We start from the raw sequence: 21,447 nt of genomic DNA on the forward strand, positions 1-21,447 counted from the left end.
TCAATCTTTTAATCTTCTAATTTGAATACCCATGCTCACAAAGGATGCACCAGCAAGTTTCGACAGACAAGAAAAAACAACAGCGCTCAAGGTGCGAGGGACCTGGAAAAGAAAATTCATGAAACGCGCAAGAAGCCATCAACTCCACTCCGTAACCCCTATTTTCCCGGCACAAAGAACCAGAACCCATATCCAGTGCCACACGGTCCGGTCCGCTCGGGGCCGGCGCGAGTAAATGGCAAGATATCGCACGGCAAATCAGTATCCACACTCGGCAGTCCGCCGCATCAGACGCCGCCGTCGGGCCTGGGGTCCTCGTGCTTGGCGGTGCTGCCCTTGCCGCGCCAGGTGCTAACGGCTTTGATGTTAGCCTTGTACGTCTGCACCTCGGTGCCGTAGGCGCGCGGCGTCAGCTTCATCAGCGTGTGCAGCGGCACCGGCACCCAGGGGCTCTCCTCCTGCGTCTTCTGCATGAAGTAGGCGTAGATGCAGCGGATGACGGCCTGGTGCGAGATGATGAGAATGTCCTCGCTGCGCTCCAGCTCCATGATGATGGGCTCGAGCCGGATGACCACGTCGCGGTAGCTCTCGCCGCCGCGGTACCGGTAGTTGTACTTGTCCTCGTCGCGCGCCTGGAAGTCCTCGGGGTACATGTCGCTGATCTCCTGGTACGTCATGCCGTCGCACACGCCCGCGTCGAGCTCGTCCAGCGCCTTCCACTGCAGTTGGTTGTAGTGCTTGGGGAGGTGCCGCGCCGTGGCGATTGTGCGCTTGAGCGTTGATGTCCAGACAGTCAAGGGCCGGTCGCTCTGCAGGGTTGTCAGTGGCAAGTCCAGAACCAAGTCACGACCAGAGAAAGAGGTTGCGGGCTCCAAGCCGGTCGCAAGCGCCGGCTTGGCGCCCGCAACCTAGGCGTCACTTACGCCGACAGACTCGAGTACAAGCTCGGGAAGCTTGCGCGCGTATTCGTCGCCGCGATATGACAGTCCCGCATCCCCGCCGATGCGGCCTTCGAGATTGAGCAACGACTCGCCGTGCTGCAGCAAGGTTAGCACTGCACCGGCCAAAGCCAGACACGCACGAGAGCCCTTACGCGAGACAGCCACACAGACCGCGGCCGGATGTGCAGGTTCATCAGGTAGTAGACAACGCGGCTCTGCAGGTAGTCGCGGATGCGGTTGATGATGACCTGCTTCCCGACGTTCATGATCTTGAGGTACGTCAGGTCGTTCTCGTCGCCGTCGGCGTTGATGGTCTTGTAGACCTTCTCGTAGTTGCGGATGCGGTTGCGGAAGTCCTGAGCCGCCTCCTCCGGGTCTTGGCCCTTGTAGTCGGGGCTCGTGGTCTTGACGTCCCGGATGTTGGCCATGATCAACTCTTCGTCGTCGCACTTAGACTCAACGAAGATGACCTCGACGCCCTCCTTGGTCAGCCAGTCCAGCACCCACTTGCGGCGCTCCTTGGTGCTGTTGGTGGCATCCAGGATGCCGACCACGCCGCCGCCGTCGAACCACTTGAGCATGTCTTTTACGGCAGCCTCGGCGGCGGCCCGTCGCTTGCGCTCGCCCTCGGCATTTTTGGTATCGAAGAAGTCGGCCGACGGGTGGGGGGAGTCGTTGCGTCGATAGTTGCCGACGTTGAACGTGGCCGCGGGGATCGAGAGCCACTTCAGGTAGCGCTGCGCTGGAGGCGGGCACGACACACGAGGGTCAGCACGGAGAACTAGAAAGGGACCAGACTCGGACGGCTCACCCTTCTGGGCAATGTAGCTCTTCCCCCGAGCAGGGAGGCCAACCATGACGACGCAGATGCGAGTGTTCTCCACCTGGACGCCGATTCCGTTCATCTTGGGAGCCATTTTGGAGGCGCGTTGGCTATCGACGTAATGGCTTGGAGGCAGACGAGGACAGAAGCGATTGCAGAGACATGTAGCAGCCGGATTGGGTGCAAGACAGCAGATGGGCTCGTGGTGAAGGGCCTGGCAGGTGATCGCGTGAGCCTCGCCGGGAGCTTCTTGGCGAGTTGAAAGCTGCGATGATACCGAGTACGGTAGGTACCTACAGTGCAGTGCAGTGCAGTGCAGTGCAGTTGCGGGCTGCGTCTGTCTCGGCGTCGTCGCCCTCTCGCCGCTGCTTGTCGTTGTGTTGTACGAGAGACGGGGGAGCCAAAGCAAAACACAAACCTAGCAGGCACGAGGCAATGGATGGGCAGTTGCAGAGCAATCAATTGCAAGAAAACGACCTGACCTAGTGCGGCTGCCAACCCGGAACTGTGGCGGATTCGCTTTGCCGATGGAAAGCAGTGGCGGAGAAAAAGACACCCATCGCCCAATGCCAATGGAGCCCGCCAATGCTGGGCTGGCACGCAATTCAGGGTAGGTCTGCAGGACCTTCGGAATTCTCAGGGCTGGTTTCTAGCAGGCCCGGGGTTAGCGACAGGGGGTGCCAGCCCGGCTAGCGGGTAGCCACTCGTTGACGCACGGGCAGCTCCCGCCATACACCTCAGGTCACGTAATACGGCCCACGCTGAGGTGGACAGATTTGGGGGTGAGATGGGCGGCGAGCATCTCACCCCCAACTGCCCGGAAGGAAAGCGAGCGAGTCCATGATGCTGCCCGCTGAGGGCAGCACCCGACATGGAACAGCGCGAGGTTCAGACCGAGGCCAACAGCGGGCCAAGTCCGACCCACCCCGCCGGCCGGATGGGCTTGGTCAAGATACGAATACCTTCCATGGGTTATTGAGAATACGGTATGGAAAAGCCAGAAACCCGACGGCAAGCTTGGGCGAGTGTCGTGTCGTGCCGTGCTCCCTCGAGCCTCTCTCGGACAAGGTCCAGCCCAAGCTTCCATTAGGTTTAGGTTTTACTTTGCTCAAAGGAGGTCCCGAGACCCATCCCCATGTGCTCACCTGGCTGCGCCCTTCGCCGTGAACATTTCTTGCTGCCGTTCGCGTGGCGTGGCGTGATTTACAAATGCAGCCGAGTGTCAGAGTCTGTCCCCCTTGCGGCGGCAATAACTAACCAAGTCCCAGCCCTGACGTGCTCTCCCGCCCGCCCGAAGAGCCCCTTGGTCCCGGATTGTATGTATAAACCAACGTGACTTGGCCAAGACTTGGCTCCTCCCGAAGCCCGGGAGTGGCCGGCTGCCAGGAACCTCCAATCCACAATTCACGACAAATGCCAAACCAAAGCCAAGAGCCGCCGGCCAGTCCAAGCCAGCGAGTTGGGCCCGTGACCTTTTCAGCACTAACAGATTCCACTAGATCGGATGTCCTGACAGTCAGGGAGTCTTTCCGCGCTCTTGCTCTAGTGCTCCCGCTCTAGTTCTTCAGAGGAAACCCCCATCAATTGAGTAATGGTATCGCCGGGCTGCAAATCTCGCCGCAGCACCTCGGGGGGTTGAAAAGAGGCAAACCGCTTCGCTGGCAGCTTTCAGGGGCGGGCGCGAGGTGTCGGCTGACCGCCCGGAAGGCGAGGGCACCCCACCACCTCCGGGCCCTCTTGTCACCGCGAGAAACCCCCACAGGGGTCGGCGATAATGGAGCGATAGAGAAATTCTCGGAATGGGGAGTTCTGGCCACAATCCACAATCTGTCCCGCTGGTGAAGCCAAAAGGGCAGATCTGGCCCAGCGGGACGAGCCCAATATTCCCATTTTTAACCTTAGCTCCCGACGGACGGGCGGCGGTCCCTGGACTGGGACGCTAGACTGACGGCCAAGCCTAGCCTGCAAAAATTCACCGCCTGACAGGGAGAGGAGGCATCAGGTCATCTGACTTTGGAGTTTGCGCCAGGAGTCCACCAACGCGAAGCCAGTCAGTCCCCAGCCGACGAGATGCCTCCAAAGACCACATGACACCCAAGGCTTTAGGACGGATAAAAATATCCAGCTTTATCCGTAGCCCGGCATCGTATCGTTGCACAACTGTACCTTTTTTTCGCTTTTTTCTTCCCCTCGTTCTCGAATCCTTCTGCGTGGGGAACGGTTTTCCTGTCGATCGTTTGCTGCGCCAAAGAGGTTTACCTAACAGGAGTCAGCTCCAGCCACGATCGCGGGGTTTCGATCGGGACACGAAGAGAAAAGTTTCTGAAGTTGTGGGGAAGGCGGCTGTGACGTGACCACGTGAGACGCCTTTGCTCCTGCGGACCTGCCGCCCCGAAAAGGAAGACTTTGTCTCTAGTGAAGAAGCTGGAATGTATGCTTTTTTTCTTCATTCGTGACAGCTTCGCTGAACAAAGCGCGTCAGATCAAAATTGCCATGCGCTCATCAGCGAATGGATGATAAGATCAGATAAGATCCGATAAGCGATAAGATAAGCGATAAGATAAGCGATAAGCCCTACGAAGTGCCGCTGGGGATGAGGGAGGCAAAGCGTTCCATCGTTCGACCTGAGACATGCCATACTCAAAGAGAGATGGCGTGTGCGTATAATACTGTCTGCACGTGTTGGTCAACACCTCAAATGCATTTAGCGTTTTCCTGAACGTAAACTGTCTAGTCCAAAGATACTCGGCTACCCAGACCACAATAGTGCCTAGAAGGAAGGCAGAGGATCCGTGATGGGCATGGTTGGGATTCGCTTAGCTATGCTTGATACGCGCGCAGACCTAATATGCACGTATATTAATGAACCCTTACTCTCGCTTGGCCTCGTTTCTGCACGCAATTTTAATTACTACAACTAGGAAGGTGATGGCGACACTGATACAGTTCCGAACACAGGACAGTTACAAAGCCAAAAGCGAGGTTTCCATCGCGGAGTAGAGGAAAGGACTTGTCCGAAGTTCCCGATATAGCGTTGCATCGCATCTCAGAACTGGACGGTGCTTTGGCCGTGAGATGCCAACGCTTCCCGCCCTAGGCAAGCCTGATTTGCAAAGCCAACTCCGAACTCACTCTGCCCGCCCGTCTTTCCTCTAGCACACATCGTAGCTCGGCAGGCCACTGCCTGTGGTAACAAAGCCAGCGTCCCACTGCGGAGATTGATCGCTGACAATGGTACCCGCCTGGCCATTGGCCACGCACAACCCTTCGACCAGGTCGAGCTGGTTGCCGATAAAGTCTGTCGAGGTCTGCAAGGTGCCGCAGAGAGAGCAGAAGAAGCCCTGGCACGTCGCGAAACTGAAGGTGAGACACGCGTTCTGGGCCACCACGATGTCCTCGCTGGATGCCTTGAGCGAGTTCGCAATCACTTGGCAGTCGGCGTCGTTGGGAGCCGGGCTCTGATGCGCAAGGTTAGCTCTTGAACGGCCTGTCGTGTGGGATAACGTACCGTGGTTGAACACTCGTAAAAGTCGCTCGCAGAGACTTGTCTGCGCATTTGGCGAACAGCCGTGAGGCTCTCGCCCCGGCGGCGAACGACAGACTCGGCAGCATCCACCGGCACCCTCTGTAGCGCCGCCCTAGACTCCTGGCGAGTGGTCAGAGCAATGCCGCGAGCCAGGCGGCTGGTGAAGTCGCCAATGAGCTCGCTCGGCCTCGCGGTCCTCTTCAGGGGCTGCAGATGGCTGAGCTTGTCAGATTTGAGAGCGGCAACGATGCCAACGGCAAAAGAGAGAAGAATGGAGAGCTTCATTGCTGCAGTGGAGCTCTTGGGATGTGTGAGGTGAAAAGAGGTCGGTGACTGGAAGGCTGTTGGGTTGTGGATGATGTCTGGAGCCGATGTCGATCAACCATCCAGGCAGAAGGGAGTCGGGTATTTATATTGACTTCGTGGATCTCCATCATGATCTCTCAACCACCCATTGCCCACTACGTCGGTTCTTGACGCGGGCCAGCCACACAGGCTTCGCCCCGTTGCCCGTCACCCCGTCATGGTGTGAATATAGGGCCTCGAGATTGTCCGAGAGAAGGACCTCGGGCGTCGTAACTAGGAATAAATGATGCTCATCTCAAGAATCCTTGCCTTGTAAAAGGAGACGCAGCGCAGTTGGTGTCCGGCCAAGGACTCTTCACCAATCAAGGAAGGCCCGTGATGCCCACGATACTACCTGGCTCGGGTTGAGCCGTGTCTTCGCCTCTCCAGACGCCACTTGGTTGCATCAACTGTCCGAGGGAGGGAATGGGCGGGCTAGAGCGCAGGTTTGAACGCGGAGAAACGACACACTGATCTTATTTGTTCCCAAAACTGGGCTCCGAGATGCCGGATTGCCTTGCCGTCACCCCAGCTGCATAGGTACGCCGTCACCTCAGCTCCAGGTTACGTCGACGACCTGAACAGGCTAACGCAGTAGCATTGGTGGCAATACCAGGACTATCGACATCATCGCGAGTCGAAATCCTGACGACTGGCGCGATCGCAGGTTGTAGCAGGTTATGACAACCCAGATCGAGCGTCTGGAGCATCTGGTCAGACGCAGCCGAGGTGAATTCGGTCTGCTCGGTGGCAAACTTTCTTGTCAGCCCGGAAGCCAGATTCTCGACCATCACCGGACTTCTCCCAGATTCTGCACTTCACTCACGGTTCATCACCGGCACTGCCGTCTTGAGAGGGACAAAGGCTATTGTCACTTGAAAACCGATCCAGACCGAACCAAAGTTGATGTCTCACAGCGGTGGTTGCTTTTTAATGTCAACCAGATTAACTCGAGGCACTCCAACACAACAGAAAAGTAAGAGTAAAGAGCCACACTAACTGTGTCGATCAGCAAGGAGGTGTGCATGTTTAATCTTCATCTACAGCCTCACGCGTGAGGGTGACGATTGGAGCACAACATTAGAGTGAAATAAAGGACCCCGCTCGTAAAAGAGCAAAGCCCACGACATGGCACCATGTGCACCATGTGCCACGATGGAACATTAACCCAGCGCTCGCCGAGATGGCTCACGATCCTGCCACTTGACAGCGATGAGCTCCTCCTAGGCAGGACCGAGTGAGGACCACTGGCCGAGCGAGGCTGAGAGGCGGCAAGTAATTGTCTGTGTCGACAAGGCGACCTGTGATGGGAAGCTGGGAATTAGGGTTTCGATATCCTGATAAGCGCTAAGGTGGGCCGCCAAGGGGTCGGGTGAGTAAGGGAGCAAAGGATCGTCAGATGGGATGTATCTCAGTTTGCTGAGTACGGGGAAGACGGAAAACACGGGGATCGGTGCTGCGCCATCGGCGGGATGCCTTCGGGCTGCCCTGAAGTTAATTTACTCCAATCGAAGGTATATGTGATCTGGGCTGGAGCTGTAAGAAATGTCGGCTGCGAGGCGATGCGGAACAAGTGCCGACGTGTTGGGACCGACCACGAGAACAACAACTGCGAGGTCGGGCTCGGCCATGATCTGACCAAAGATGGCCAAAGACCAGACGGTGGACGAGGACGGGAAGGACCAAGGTTGGAGTGTTGGAGTGCAGCATGTTGGGTCGTACTTGAGACCAAGTGAGGAAGGTGCATGTGGTAGGAGCTGACACCGAGTTGAGTTGCTCACCAGTGTTGAAGTCAGTAAAGTGGGTCGCAGCCCTGCATACGCCCCACCTCATGCACCCCGCCGGAGCGGCAGAACCTGTTGCCGGCCATGAAAATCCCTGCAATCGCGTCGGCGATAAGCAGAAAAAAAGTCCAGGCAAATTCCAGGGCAATCCGAACTGTGGGCTCGACTCGAGGCGATCAATCAAGCAACCAAGCAACAGCACGATGGCCTCCGATCTCAGCAAAAAGCGGAAGCTTAAGGACGCCAAATCTGCCAAGGTCGAGGGTGCCGTGCGGAAATCCAAAAAGTCTAAGCGAGACCCGAGCCCCGAGGAAAGCGACGTCGAGGTCAACGATGCCCCCGAAGCCGTGACCGAGGAGGCGGCTGCGGTCTCCGACAATGCCTCCGTAGAAGCGGAGGAGGAAGTGGCTAGCGAGGCCATGGACCAGAACCAAGATCAAGACCAGGACGGCGACGAGATCAGGGCACCGAATGACTCTCTCCTCCCTCCTTCCATCGCCACCGACGCACAGGACTTTGCCGAGCTCAAACTCTCTGACAAGACCATGCAGGCAATTGGCGAGATGGGCTTCACAAAGATGACTGAGATCCAGAGGAGAGGCATCCCGCCCCTTCTCGCCGGCAAGGACGTGCTCGGGGCGGCCAAGACTGGCTCGGGAAAGACTCTCGCCTTCCTCATTCCGGCAATCGAGATGCTGCACTCGCTGCGCTTCAAGCCAAGGAACGGCACCGGCGTTATTATCGTCACACCAACCCGCGAATTGGCGCTGCAAATCTTTGGCGTTGCGCGTGAACTTATGGCCAACCACTCCCAGACATGTGCGTACCTTCCCCCAGGGTGTGGTTGACCCAGAAAACTAACCATATGCAGACGGCGTTGTCATTGGCGGCGCGAACCGCAGAGCCGAGGCGGACAAGCTTGGCAAGGGTGTGAATCTGCTTATTTCGACACCTGGCCGACTCCTAGACCGTGAGTTACAGGTCCCATATCGGTTGCTGTCCCGCTGGCAATGCTGACCTGCGAGCAGACCTCCAAAACACCCCCTTCGTCTTCAAGAACCTGCGATCCCTGATCATCGACGAGGCCGACCGGATATTGGAAACCGGCTTCGAGGACGAGATGCGCCAGATCGTCAAGATCCTGCCCAAGGAAGGCCGGCAGACAATGCTCTTCTCCGCGACGCAGACCACTAAAGTCGAAGACCTGGCGAGAATCTCGCTGCGGCCGGGGCCCCTCTACATCAACGTTGACGAGGAGAAGCAGTTCAGCACAGTGGAGGGTCTCGACCAGGGCTATGTCATCGTCGACGCCGACATGCGCTTCCTGCTGCTCTTTTCATTCCTCAAGAAGATGTCCAAGAAGAAGATCATCGTTTTCCTCTCCTCTTGTAACTCGGTTAAGTACTACAGTGAACTCCTGCAGTACATTGACTTGCAGGTTCTCGACCTCCACGGGAAACAAAAGCAGCAGAAGCGCACCAACACCTTCTTCGAGTTCTGCAACGCCAAGCAGGGGACGCTGATCTGCACAGATGTAGCCGCTCGCGGTCTTGACATCCCCCAAGTGGACTGGATCGTCCAGTTCGATCCGCCGGATGACCCGCGTGACTACATCCACCGCGTCGGCCGGACGGCAAGAGGCAACAACACCAAGGGCCGGTCGCTGCTCTTCCTGCAGCCGAATGAGATTGGATTCCTGGCCCATCTCAAGGCGGCCAAGGTGCCTGTCGTCGAGTACGACTTTCCCAAGAACAAGATCCTCAATGTGCAGTCTCAGCTCGAGAAGCTCATTGGGCAAAACTACTACCTTAATCAAAGCGCAAAGGACGGATACCGCTCGTATCTGCACGCCTACGCCTCTCACGGTCTCCGGAGCGTCTTTGACATTCACAAGCTCGACCTGCTCAAGGTCGCAAAGGTAAGTCCCCGCAGTTTGGGGCCACAGGCCAAGAGCCGAGCTAATTCGAGAGTAGAGTTTCGGGTTCACTCAGCCACCGCGAGTCGACATTACGCTGGCTGCTGGCATGAGCCGAGACAAGAAGACGCAGCCAAGGCGAGCATATGGCAGCCAGCCGCGGCAGGGTGGCGCGAGTGGCCGGCGCAATGATTAGACTTGCTAGATACCTAGCTAATGGCGGCTTGGCATGAGCTTTTGTGTCGTGGCGGTTTCTACGGCGTTGTTATAAATACCAATCCAGCTCTCGGTCATCTTCTGAGTTCGTGGGATTCCCCTCGGCGCCTTAAGCGTTGAAGTCCTATTCTCCCTTAATGTTGGTCAGGGTAGGAGAATCGGGGTTCCAATGGTGTACGGCGCCGGTGCGTTTACTTAGCTGGAACGGCAGACTTCCATCTCCAATGAATCCAGTTAAACTGCTAGTAAATTGAACGTTATATCACCCTGTGCCGTGCATGCAGTAGCTGAGGGGCCCAAGAACGGGCTTGTTCGCACTTTACAGTGTTGTGTTGTGTTGTGTTGTTTTGTTTTTCCAGGCCAACCACCACACGAATCACGAGTTACCTGAAATCCGAATGAGCCCGGGGCGCGGATCAGCTAGGGCATAGCCCTTCCGTCTCTCCGTCTCTTTGATTTCATAAAGTTGCCCTTGACACAATTCCTGCCTCGAGGGATGCCCTCTATAGAGAAGAAATGATTATAACCAAAGATTTAAGCTCTGGAACCAATATGGTCTTTGCGGCTGACCGCCGTGATGAAATGTGACCGCGAGACCCAAACTGTAGCCTAGTTATAAATGTGGTAGAAGTAGCAAGAATGTCGTTTCAAAGACGTTAATTCAAGGATAACACTGTAGTCACCCGCTAGATTAGAACCGGTAAAGTAAATTGGACTCCCAAAATAGAAAATGTGATATGCAATTCAACGATGTTGATACATTGAACATCGCCCTAACCACCATACGTGTAATCCGCTTGCATGTACTCACCTCGCTTTTGAATATAGCCGAGTTAGTTAAAGGAGTCTCGAACGCAGAGGATACGAAGAGGCATTTTCAGCTGGAATAGCGGGAGTTGGTGGGCCGATTCGGTACGATACGTAGACAGCACCCACGACTTCAAGTCGTCAACTCGGCTCTCACTTTCATCTCAACTTGACCTCACTTTCACCTGACCTTTACGACCCTGAAAAAGTATTGCAAGAGAAGTGCGAGACGCGAAGGCGCAAGGGCTACTTCCAAAGTCTGCCCTGAGGCTAAAAGGTAAACAACCTGCCACTGAGGTAACCGCGTCTTTTTCTTCGCACGCATCTCTGCACAAATTTCTTCAAGCCTTTCTCGCACAAAATTTCCGCAGACCTTCCTCCTACTTTCTCTGCACCCCTTCACACGAATTTCTCACACCTTTTGTACCCTTTCGCACACATCTCTCATGCGTCTCGTACCTTCTCGCACACCTTCATCACACCTTTCGTACACCCTGCAGACCTCGCGGGCCTTTTCTCGCAACCCTCTTTTAACTCGATTTCCTGTTCGTTAGTGCCCCCGAAGCTTCGCGAGCCGCCCGGTTCCGACGACGAAGAGCATCAGAGATCCAGTTCGTTGTCCTTGCCTCCTGTTTTTTCGGCAGCGAAGAAGCAGGAAATGGCTTCAGAGGAGATGGCTGGCCGGCCAACGTACAGCCGCCTTGTTAACGAGACGGCAAGTGATCGATGGAGAGAGTGGGATGTGTTTTGCACAGTGAGTATCAATCGTCCCCTCAAGCTTGAGCTTCACTAACCCCTTATCCAGTCGGAATGGGAGCTTGTCCAGCCAGAGGTGGTAGAGTGGTACGAGCACGAGCGAAAGAGTCGCCAAGAGCTGCCCGAGTGGCCTCTCCTGGTGTTTGGGAAGAAGCAGATCATCAAGGAGATCAGCAATTTTTGCCAAGACGTCATGGATGGTAAGTGTAAACCTCTCATGCATCTACCAGACACATTCTCTCATAGGCACATAGACACAAGGACAGACGGACGGACGAAAATCCGAAAAGTCTCACACACAACCCACATACAAACTTCACTCAGTCATTCACAGGTACACATCTCCAGCCTTGACACACATGGCCTAACCTACACGTACACACACTAGACATGCATCATCCAGAACTACTCACCCTTACCCCTCACAGATGGACTAAGCTGTAAATATATAGATGAATTGACCAAGTGCGAAACCGAGGGAGCCAAGATGAGAGCGGCTAAGAGGATTATGTTCCGCATATCGGCGGCGTGCGGGAAGTTTCTCGACACGGACTGGATGATGGCGGATCAGACATTCGACAGGGCCAGGTCCTACATCAAGGACCCGGCTAACACCCGGATGGTCCATGCAGCGGGCTTCCAGATGTGCATGGAGAAGATCAAGAGCGGGGCGGCCCCCGGCACGCCGTTCTTCATCGACAACATGCTCCGTTGCGTGCAGGGCAAGCCGTGGCTGACCACGATCTTGCCCGGCCCGCCGACGCCATACGCCGTGGCGGCCCATGTCGACCACCCCAGGCTCAATGCCCGCGCCATGCTCGTAGCCATGAACTTTGGCCAATGGAAAGCTGTCTGCCACGCGGGAGACATCGACTCATGCGTGGGCAAGGCTACCCAGATGGAGGCTGTCGAGATGAACCGATGCATAGAAGTGGCCAACAGGCTGGAACGCGAGGGATTCGTTCACATCATCACAGAGGGTATTGAGAAAGAGTGGATGATCGAGCACTTGTTTTTACATGCGCCCACGCCGCCTGCCACTGCAGAGATACCTGCTTGGTTCACGGCTCACTTGGGCCCTCCCGGCGACCTCGAGAATCTCGTCGGCGGCGCGAGTCAGTCTCCGGGCTCGCCGCACCAGGGCTCGCCGCACCTGGGCTCGCCGCACCTGGGCTCGCAGGTATCGGATGGGTCGGATTGCTCGGATGCCTTCCTGACGCCAACCTCCAGCGAGCTGGGCAAGCAGATCGACGGGGAGCCGGCGCGGCAGGCGGCCAACACGGACAAGGAAGAGCTGCGCAAAACTGTCCGAGAGAAGTGCGACATGCAGAAAAAGACAAACGACGAGCAGCAAGCAGCCAGAGCGGCCGCAGGGGCCGAAGTTCGCAAGGCCAAGAAGCCGGAGAAAAACAAACGGCAGAGGGAGGCGAGGCGGCGGCGTCAGCAAGAAGCGGCGCAAGAGGAGGTCCCCACATCGACGGCTGACGCAGAGGACCAACCGCCGCCGGTCCAACCCAACACGCCCGAGCCTGAGACGAAAGATGAGGCGAAGCAGCTCGAGAAGGAAAAGAAAAAGGCAAAACTGCAGCGAAGACACGACCGCCGGTGCGCGGAAATAGAACAGAAAGAAGCCGAAAAGCAGAAGCAGTTGGAGAAAATGGAGCGTGCGAAGCGTGCCAAGGAGCAGGCGGCGATGCAACAAGTCCACGCCTTTTTGGAGAAGCAGCGGCTGCAAGACGCCGAGCGGAGACGGCGCGACGACGAAGCAGCAGAGCGCCAGGCCGGCGAAGAGACCCAGGCCCTCATCGCAGCACAAGTCCGGGCCGAGGAGCAGCGCCAAGCCCAGGAAGCTGCTGCTGCTGCACGCCGACAAGCAGAGGCGGCCGGGCTGCTCCGTCAAGCCGAAGAGGCCCGCCAAGCCAAGGAAGCCGCTGCATGCCGACAGGCAGAGGAAGCCGAGCAGGCACGCAAGGCCCGGGAAGCTGCCGCACGCCGGCAGGCAGAGCAGGAGGCCGAAAAGCGCCGCCAACAGGCCGCCGAGGAAGCCGCACGCATCCGAGCCGCCGACGACGCCCGCAAGGCCGAAGAGGCCCGCAAGATCGAAGAGCTTCGACAGCAAGCCGAGGCAAAGGCCGAAGAGGCCCGCCGCGAGCAGGCCGAGCAATTGCGTCGCGAGCAGGAGACCGAGAAAGCACGACGCGCGCACGCCGAGCAATTGCAGCTGGAACAGGCCGCCGAGCAATTGCGTCGTGAGCAGACCGCCGAGCAGCTTCGACACGAGCAAGCCGACAGAGAGCGCCGCGACGCCGAAGACAAGGCGCGCGCCCGACACGGAGCGCACCGCCAGGCGCTCAACGCGCTCAACGCCCGCCTGGGCCAGGAAGCCCAGGCTCGAGCCCATGCACAAGCGCAAGCGCAGGCTCAAGCGCAGGCACAAGCATTAGCCGCCCAGCAAGAGGCTGCCCGCCGCCAGGTAGAGGACGACGCGCGCCAAAGGGAAGGGTACGAGCATCAGCAGCAGCAGGCGATGGCTGCAGCTGCATCATCGCCATTACCACCCCAGAGCGTCACCGGTGAGCGCACGCGCCGCATCACGGTCGGCGAGACGCGGCGGCTCGTCGAGCAGGCAGCGCGGCGGTCGGCGTCGCGCGGCAACAGCCCGTCGCTGGCGGCGTCGCTGGCCAACAGCCCCTCATCCTCGTCGTCGTCGCTCGCGGCAGCCGACTATCAGTACCAGCAGCAGCACATACAGTACCAGCAGCAGCAGCAGCGGACAGACTTGGCAGAGTACCACGACCGGCTCAGCAGCTTCGTCGCCGGGCGGCTCGTCGACGACGGCGGCTGGGACCCCGAGGCGCGGTACAACCGCCGCCACCGCGGCCGCGGCCGCTCGAGCTCGTACCCGCCGCTCGACAGGATCGCCATGACCGCCCCTAACGACGCCTGCGCCGACGCCTTTGTTCGCCGCTGGGGCGCGCTTTGATCGTTCGGTTCGATGATGACGATGAGAATGAGTGTGAGAGAGCGGCACGTATGCACGCATGTGCTTGAACATGTGGATGGATTGGGCTCATATGGCATGCATTGGGGTCAACCAGGAAACGGAGTTTGGGCAAGGGGATACAAAGTGCGCAGTTTTGTAAATTCTTTTTTTTTCTTTTCTCTTTGGGGGCGGAGTTGATGTATTTTTGGTTCGATTTAGGCATACTTTCCGATTTGCGGTTTCCATTGGGGGAGGCATTGGCGTTACAGGTTTGGATGGACGGCTCGACACGAGACAGGAAGACAGAGGCTGCGAGGCTAGCGTAATCAGACGGACGGACGGGACGGGCATTCGGCGGCGTTTGATGGAGCATCGTGGGAAGCATCATTACAAAACAATGCATTAGACCTGGAGGAGGAAAAATAGGGTTTTGAGTAGAGACTCCTCTGGAATCGGCTCGTCGTCAATAGACGAGGCCAGGTATTGTAGCAATAAAATCCTTCGCTGACCGAGTACGGAGTGCGGGCTTTTGTCCGCCCACGCGATTGCCGATGCCCCGAGCCGTGAAGCCTACCCTAGATTCGAGGGCGATGACGAGCTAGGTTCTTACACCCGACCTCCCCCGGGTTGTATAATGTTACCTAGTGCGGTGGCTGTTATAGGTGATTTTAACAGGGGATACAAGCCTGGAATACAGGGGGTTTGAAGTGCTTTTCTAGCAGGTTCTCACGAAAAAGTCACGTCGTGAGTTGATTGTATCGCGCTAACTTTTTAAACCCCAGGGGAGTCACGGTCCCCACAGCGCAGCGTCGTGCTGCCCGCTCCTGCCTGCCCCACCAAACATGCATCCCTTCTCTAGCGCGTCCCGCCGCTGCCTGGTTGGCGATCAGGACCCTAGCACAGGGATTGATGGGTGCATTGCAGTGCATCTGCATTGGGCTTGAATCACGTCCCTTTATTGACCTGTAAACTCGGGCTCTTGGATGGAAATGTGGTCGCCATCCGCGCAACGCACACCACGGGCGGGCAGATCGTTGCAGAATTGCTGTCGCTATTGGCCAAGCTCTAAGGTGCTCGTTGCTTCCATTTCTGCGTTATGCAATGCACAGGCTTGCCATGGTCACTACTAGCGCTCCCACACGCACACGTTGGTTGCCCTCGCTGTGGCCGGCGTTGCCACCTAACCTCAGCTCGAGTTGCTGGGCAGAGCGGTAAGCGCCCGACGCCGCGGCCACCAAGGACACTAACTGGACGCTGGGCTTGGCCGCGCAGAGTTGAAGCGGACGATACATAGGGATGGGACGATCGAATTACCCCGAGCTTGCAACGCCTCCCGCTTGCCAGCTCGTGTCCTCTTGCATCCATCGTTTCGTCTCGCCTGCCCGTTAACGTTCGCTCGTCGGCTGTATCGCCGCTATCGCCGCGACAGCCCGCCGACCAAAAGCGCAGTCAATCACAGCCGGCTGGCCTCCGAGTTGCCAATCATAACTACATACGGGGGGGCCGTCTTTGGGAAATGTCTGTCAGCAGTGGCTTTCATCGTGTCCCCTTGGAGAACAGCGGCTCAAAGACATTTGCGTGCTGAAACAAAGCACCCGATGTCTGCTGAAGCCGCCCTCTCCCAACATTACCACTGCCATACGCTGCCACGCGTCGCTACACGCTTTCGCCGAATCCCTTGTAACTAAAGGTACGAGATCGAGATCAAAGGTCTGGGGATTCACCCGATACAGCTAGAAATAACGGACTGGGGTGCTGTCGCCGACATGCCCAAAGGCTGATGACTAACACGGTTGCCTTCGCAGAACGCCCCCTACCCCTTTTACCGGCACACCAACGCCCGTCTCGAATTCCTGCTGGGCCTGCTAAGAGTGCGCTTTACAGACTGTCCGAGTAACGTGCGTCGCCATGTGCCGACACATTATTTTCAGCGGACAGTGCACCCAATGCCACGAACACTTTACGTGGCGCGAGTTCTCGCAGGAGCTGAGCTGCCTCGAGGCTAAGAACGCCGGCGTGTTTGGTCTGTGCCGGCGCGGCATCATGGAGGACGAGCAGCAGTTTGACCTGGAGTGCGCCATGTGCGAAGCCGCGATGGAGCGAGATGGAAGCAACCCGGACACTGAAGACGGGCAGGAGGGGGCGCAGAAGATCCAACCCGCTGCCGAGGCAGAGACCAGCGGCAAGACTAACGACAAGACGGATGCTAAGACGGATGCTAAGACGGAACGCAAACAGGCTGTCAGCGACGCCGAAAAGGACGGCCGACAGCACAAGAAGCGGCGGACTTCTTGATGGAGGCTGGGCCGGATGGGCAGCGACTTGGTGCTCGCTGAGCCGCCGCACGTCCACGCATCAACTCGCCACAAGGCCACGTTCAGTTCGCCGACAGGCGGTGAGGAAGGGCATCGCCAACACAAACTAGCAAGGAAACTGATTCAGACGGACATCTCAAGGGGCCGGGCGCCGAGACAGATGATGGCGGGCTCAACAGACCTCTCACGTCAGGGCCAGAGGATGGCCAGCAAGGTTGCGGAGGATAGTGGCAGATACCCTCTCTACAGCCTGCTACTCAAAGCCACAGTGACCCTATATGACTGACGCCAAACCAAGCTGCATGAACCAGAAAGTGTTCGAGAAAAGAGGCCAGAGCCGTTGGACGCGCAACGAGCCGAGGTCTAGGGAAGGGTATTCGGTCACATGGGGTTGCATAGAGCAAGACATGTCTCCTACGTAATTCGCAAAGGAAAAGTCTAGTTTCATGAAGAGAGCGGGGCTCACGTGCGTAGGGGTGGGCATAAGCAAACATGACCATGACCGCCTCAGATCCGGGACAGGATTACTGGTAGAGTGGATCTGTGGCTTGTCGATAGAGCCGCGAAAGGGGGCTATATTTGTAGTGAAAACTGGGGTACGGAAAAATAAAAAGGCAGAGACATTCGGAATTGGCTTATTTGGGTAAGCCATCTTTGGCCATCTTTTCCTGCTGGTGTGTAGAGAACATCGTGAACACAACTCGGTGTCCACGGACTTGCCAGCGAACGAAAAGAGTACATGCATGTACAGACCCACCATAGAGCTACCGTAAGTGATGCACGCGGCGACAGGGATATATCCTGCGACCGCGAGGCAAATCCAACGTCCTGCAAGAATGCGACAAGATATCGTCACGCCGCTGGAGGGTCGTCCAAGCTTGGCTTTGGCAGACAATGAGAGATGACAGGTCGACGTGGCGGCCACCACCATCCCAACTACCTCTTCCAGACCACTCCCATCGCCCCCCCCCCAACACACACACACACCGCTCACGCAACGCCCTCCCACGTCTCCTTGACGGCGCGCCAGTACCGGTCCTCGCCGCCGCGGACGTGAGCAACATGCGGCGTACCCTCGAACTTCTCGACGCGCACATCAAACCCCGCCTTTTCCGCATCAGCGATATGCTGCTCGACGTGCCGCGAGTCCACCAGCGCATCGACGTCGCTGTAGATGTACGTTCGGCGGACCTCGGCGGCGCGCCACTGCGCGCCGTTGTGCGCAGCGAACACGCGCGCCAGCGCCTCGGGCGCGACGCGCCCGAATAGCGCCTTCCACGCCACGAACAAGCCCGACAGCACGTGCAAGATGGGCAGCACCGCCCAGCGCGTCAGCCCGGTCAGCCCGGCCGCAAACGCCGCGATCGCCCCGTGGTATGTCAACTGCCCTGGCGCAGAGTCGAGGACTACTGTGTGTCGTGGGAACGAGGCTGCGCCGACGGCGGAGCGGAGTTGGAACAGCACCTTGCTGCCGCCGTTGGACCACGCGTGCACGAGCACCTCGGGTGGCGTGTCGGTTTTGGTGTCGGTGGGCGGCAGGACCGACTGCAGCGCCGTCTTGGCTGTCGCCGCCTCGGCCAGCCCGCCCCCCGGGACGAGGAACTGCATGGGCTCGGACCGCACCAGCAGGATCGGCGACGACGGGAACAGCGCCTGGTACGGCCGCACGTACTTGGCGATGTGCGCCTCGCGCGCGCCCATCCACGTCAGCAGTACGACGAGCTTTGGCGGCGCGGTGGTGTTGCTGTTGCTGCTGCTCGCGGGCGCCGGGGTCGTTGTGGGCGGGTGGTACATGTACACGTTAGGCGACAGCTTGGTCATGAACGACAGCGGCTTGGCGGCGTCGCGCGCCACGGGCGCGGTCGAGGCCATGGTTGCGGGGGCTTGCCGCTGGCGGTGCGATGCTTCTTTGCTAATTTCTTTTGGGATTTCTCAAGTTGCCGTTGACGAGAATGTGCGTGTTGTTCGAGTCCCTTTTATTTTGTCGTCGCTGATGTGGTAGGTTAAGATAGCGCTAGCTAGTCGGGAGAGAAATCGAAGTTCGCCCGTTATTTCTAGCTTGGGTTTGGGGACAAGGCAAGCCGTGCATCTCTAGCTTAGGGGCGGGCCCGTGGAATTAATAACGTTGTGCTCGGTCAGTACCGATATTACTTCCCTCTGCCATCTGCCATGTCAGTACGGAGCCAACAGGATCCTCCGTGCCCCCGATCCATGCCATGTTAACATTTGCTCAGACGCTAAAGTCTAGGCAGGGCATGGGCGGTGACGCTGGTCGGCCGAGGCACCCGAGCCTCGGCAAAACCTCAGGTCAACACGGCCACCCTAGTCATGCATGCAAATAGATGTTAAACCTTAACTTCGTCCTGCCTGTGCCTTTAGTCATCGCATCTTGTTGGGAAGTCACCACCGGCGGTGGGGCCATTTAAGTGTTCTGTATCCGTAGATTTGTGATCATGGCCCTTGCCCTACCCCGAACGGCTGCGCATCACGCCCACTTTTACAGCCCTATCCCGATCCTCCCCGCCAATTGGAAGCTCCACCGCAATTCATCAGTCTTGCCAAGACGGCACTTGGAGATAGCACCCCTGAAACTGGGCCAGCCCTCCGGACTGTCGTCCATTCGGCGACATGGGTGTCTTGAACGTAGGCTAGCAATGAATACGGTTGAATGCGAAGCAGCCGTTGACAAAGACCGAGCTGGCTAATGAAAAGGCATTCATTCTGCTAGCGCACTCCAGGGCTGAAACACCGCCACAGTTGACCTGTCTAACAGCTAATTAGGTGTTAGTGGCACCCAAGGCACCCCTTACCAGATCAGCCTCTCTATCTGCCTCCACATCCGCCTCTCCATTACCTCCACATCCGCCTCTCCATCTGCCCTACCCGAAATCCAGCTCAGGAAAGCATTTTGGTTCCCGATCCTGTCGTGAAGTATTTCCCAGCGCAGTTTCATGGCCATGTCCACAACATCCCCCGCTGCCTTCCCCGCCGCTGCGATATTTGCTGTCCCAGCCAGGCCCTCCTAGTTTTCCTATCCTGTCTCAAGGCTCATGGTCGAGCGGCTCGTGTAGATTCTGGTCGGGATCATAGAGTTGCTCGTCTGGGTCGTAGTCGCTGTGTTGTCCATCTAGGTCGTGGTCGTTGGGTTGCTCGTCTAGATCGTAGTTGTTGGGTTGCTCGTCTAGGTCGTAGTCGTAGGGTTGCCCTTCTATCAGGTTATCAGGACCAAGCCGGGTGAATTCAGACTCCCTATCTCATTGGGTCAGCGAATCAATCCAGTCGTTCACTCCTCCTGGTGGTAATTACGAACGACATACTTGGAGTCCGATGATGTAGGAACGATACACTCAGAACCGTTTGGCGGAGCGCCCGGAAAGTCGGCCGGCATGAGGTAGACGTAGTATTCGGGCTTCTTCATGAATTCTTTGACAGACCGGGGCCAATTGCGCGAATCATCTCCAACACGGGTCTGTGCCGAGTAGGGGTACGCCGAGTACATGATCTGTCGCGCTTCAAATGCAACTGCAGCTCGGCTGAGTTTCCTGGCTTCGGTGCTCCTCTTCCAGTAGACCCAATTGTTCCAGCCACGATCTCTCAGCAGACCTCTCGCCCAATCAGGGGCAAATTCCAGAGGATAGACAACCAGGTCGCTGATACGCATGATGGCCCCCGACGGGGGGGTGACGTCAAATGTAACACAGTCCGGTATACGCACCAGGCTGCCGCCGTCGCACTCGTGTCTCACTAAGCGGAAGTCGAAATGCACCTCACTCCCCCGTAGGCGTGCCAACGGCTTGGAAACTAAAACGGCTGTACCAAGTTTTCCGTTGCGGTAGTAGACGACCACATCGCCCTCCTGGAAAAGATATCGGATGCTGCCCAAATCCACCAGTCCCGCCTCGAAGAGAAGATCGCAGTTCTTGATTTCTTGCGCATACATCGCTTCATTCTCGATGTAGCCCAGCAGAGCAGCGATGTCGCGCCGGCTGTCGTCCTTGCTTAAAATCTCTTTGAGATGAGCCCTGTGGCGGTATATGAAATATCTGTCGTAGGTAGGCTGAGGTGGTAGGCCGATGTTAGTACCTTCGAGGTCTAGGACTTTGGGGCGCTGAGCCGCCATCGTCTCGAAGTCATCGATGAGCTGTCTCGAATAAAGCTGCACGCTTTTCTCCCACTGGATGGCATCGGCGTTGTTTGCCTGTTCGGTTAGGCAGAAATTGCAGAAGTGGCTTCGGATCGCGGCAAATGCGAGGTGTGGAAAGTTTTCACGCAACGTGCCCGCCATTGTTCTGGCGCTTCCGCTACCCAAGAAACCTCCATCGTGACTGTAATCGTCGCCCGAGATGGGTTTGGTGAGAAAAAGAGACATTTCTGGATGCAGATCGCAAAGAACATGGTAGAGGGTAATGTGCAGGTCCGGAAGGCCGAATTCGGCGGGCGTGCTTTCGCGCGATCGGTCATCATCCATTGTGGAATTGACCTAGCTGAGAAGGCGAGCTGGGGTTTTCTGAAGGACCGTCGCTGTGAGGGTATCGTGCGGTAGGTGGAGACTGAATTATCTGGCCTAGTCTTGGTGGAAGAAGGAGGAAGCGAAGGAAAAGGCAGCCTGAGTGGAAGTGAGGAAAGGTCGGCTGGCATATGCACAGAATTACCAGGTGCCCCGCACTGAACGTAAAATCAAGGCACATAATCCAGAATTAGGATGGATGAAAGGAGCTTGCGTTTCTCGAGGGGATCGACTAGGACACGTGAGAAAGTGTCACGCACCGCAGGCCGCAGAAACTGCGAGAAGACGTGATACTTCTTGTGAAGAGTTCATACACTTTAATGATGCCAGTCGATGTTTCCGACAGGCATAACTGTGTTTTTAGTAAGAGGCCATAAACTCTAATTAATCAGGCCTATAGAGTATGGAGTTGAGGAACCTGCCTTGGCAATATACAACGATATAAAATCCGAAGCAGATGGACGGAATAGTGGATACCTTGATCAGAGCTCTTTATTTTAATCAGACCGATAGTGATACCAAAGTCTG

At 57.1% G+C, this 21,447-nt stretch overlaps 6 protein-coding genes across 6 annotated transcripts; 2 read left to right on the plus strand and 4 right to left on the minus strand.

The window, feature by feature from the left end:
* Positions 1-287: 287 nt before the first annotated feature.
* On the minus strand, positions 288-1,858 carry B0T26DRAFT_656084 (6-phosphofructo-2-kinase-domain-containing protein; the record flags this gene model as incomplete). The annotated part of the gene is made up of 4 exons (XM_060438683.1): positions 288-809; positions 924-1,037; positions 1,094-1,683; positions 1,753-1,858. 4 exons carry the CDS (start codon positions 1,856-1,858, stop codon positions 288-290), a joined length of 1,332 nt encoding a protein of 443 aa, XP_060291261.1.
* Positions 1,859-4,917: 3,059 nt separating this feature from the next.
* On the minus strand, positions 4,918-5,576 carry B0T26DRAFT_655911 (uncharacterized protein; the record flags this gene model as incomplete). The annotated part of the gene is made up of 2 exons (XM_060438669.1): positions 4,918-5,223; positions 5,274-5,576. The coding sequence occupies 2 exons, from the start codon at positions 5,574-5,576 to the stop codon at positions 4,918-4,920; spliced, it is 609 nt and encodes a 202-aa protein (XP_060291262.1).
* A 1,990-nt stretch (positions 5,577-7,566) lies between these two features.
* B0T26DRAFT_725683 (ATP-dependent RNA helicase has-1) lies at positions 7,567-9,822 on the plus strand. Its single transcript, XM_060442784.1, has 4 exons — positions 7,567-8,239; positions 8,292-8,390; positions 8,449-9,338; positions 9,394-9,822. Exons 1-4 carry the CDS (start codon positions 7,624-7,626, stop codon positions 9,529-9,531), a joined length of 1,743 nt encoding a protein of 580 aa, XP_060291263.1. The 5' UTR covers positions 7,567-7,623; the 3' UTR covers positions 9,532-9,822.
* Positions 9,823-16,005: 6,183 nt separating this feature from the next.
* On the plus strand, positions 16,006-16,392 carry B0T26DRAFT_655642 (uncharacterized protein; the record flags this gene model as incomplete). The annotated part of the gene is made up of 1 exon (XM_060438640.1): positions 16,006-16,392. One exon carries the CDS (start codon positions 16,006-16,008, stop codon positions 16,390-16,392), a length of 387 nt encoding a protein of 128 aa, XP_060291264.1.
* A 1,010-nt stretch (positions 16,393-17,402) lies between these two features.
* B0T26DRAFT_657043 (uncharacterized protein) lies at positions 17,403-18,233 on the minus strand (the record flags this gene model as incomplete). The annotated part of the gene is made up of 1 exon (XM_060438753.1): positions 17,403-18,233. One exon carries the CDS (start codon positions 18,231-18,233, stop codon positions 17,403-17,405), a length of 831 nt encoding a protein of 276 aa, XP_060291265.1.
* Positions 18,234-19,453: 1,220 nt separating this feature from the next.
* On the minus strand, positions 19,454-20,880 carry B0T26DRAFT_679893 (uncharacterized protein; the record flags this gene model as incomplete). The annotated part of the gene is made up of 2 exons (XM_060440410.1): positions 19,454-19,661; positions 19,730-20,880. The coding sequence occupies 2 exons, from the start codon at positions 20,878-20,880 to the stop codon at positions 19,454-19,456; spliced, it is 1,359 nt and encodes a 452-aa protein (XP_060291266.1).
* Positions 20,881-21,447: the final 567 nt, after the last annotated feature.

The sequence above is a fragment of the Lasiosphaeria miniovina genome (assembly GCF_030549165.1).
Source record: "Lasiosphaeria miniovina strain SMH2392-1A chromosome Unknown B0T26scaffold_7, whole genome shotgun sequence".
NCBI classification, from domain to species: domain Eukaryota; kingdom Fungi; phylum Ascomycota; class Sordariomycetes; order Sordariales; family Lasiosphaeriaceae; genus Lasiosphaeria; species Lasiosphaeria miniovina.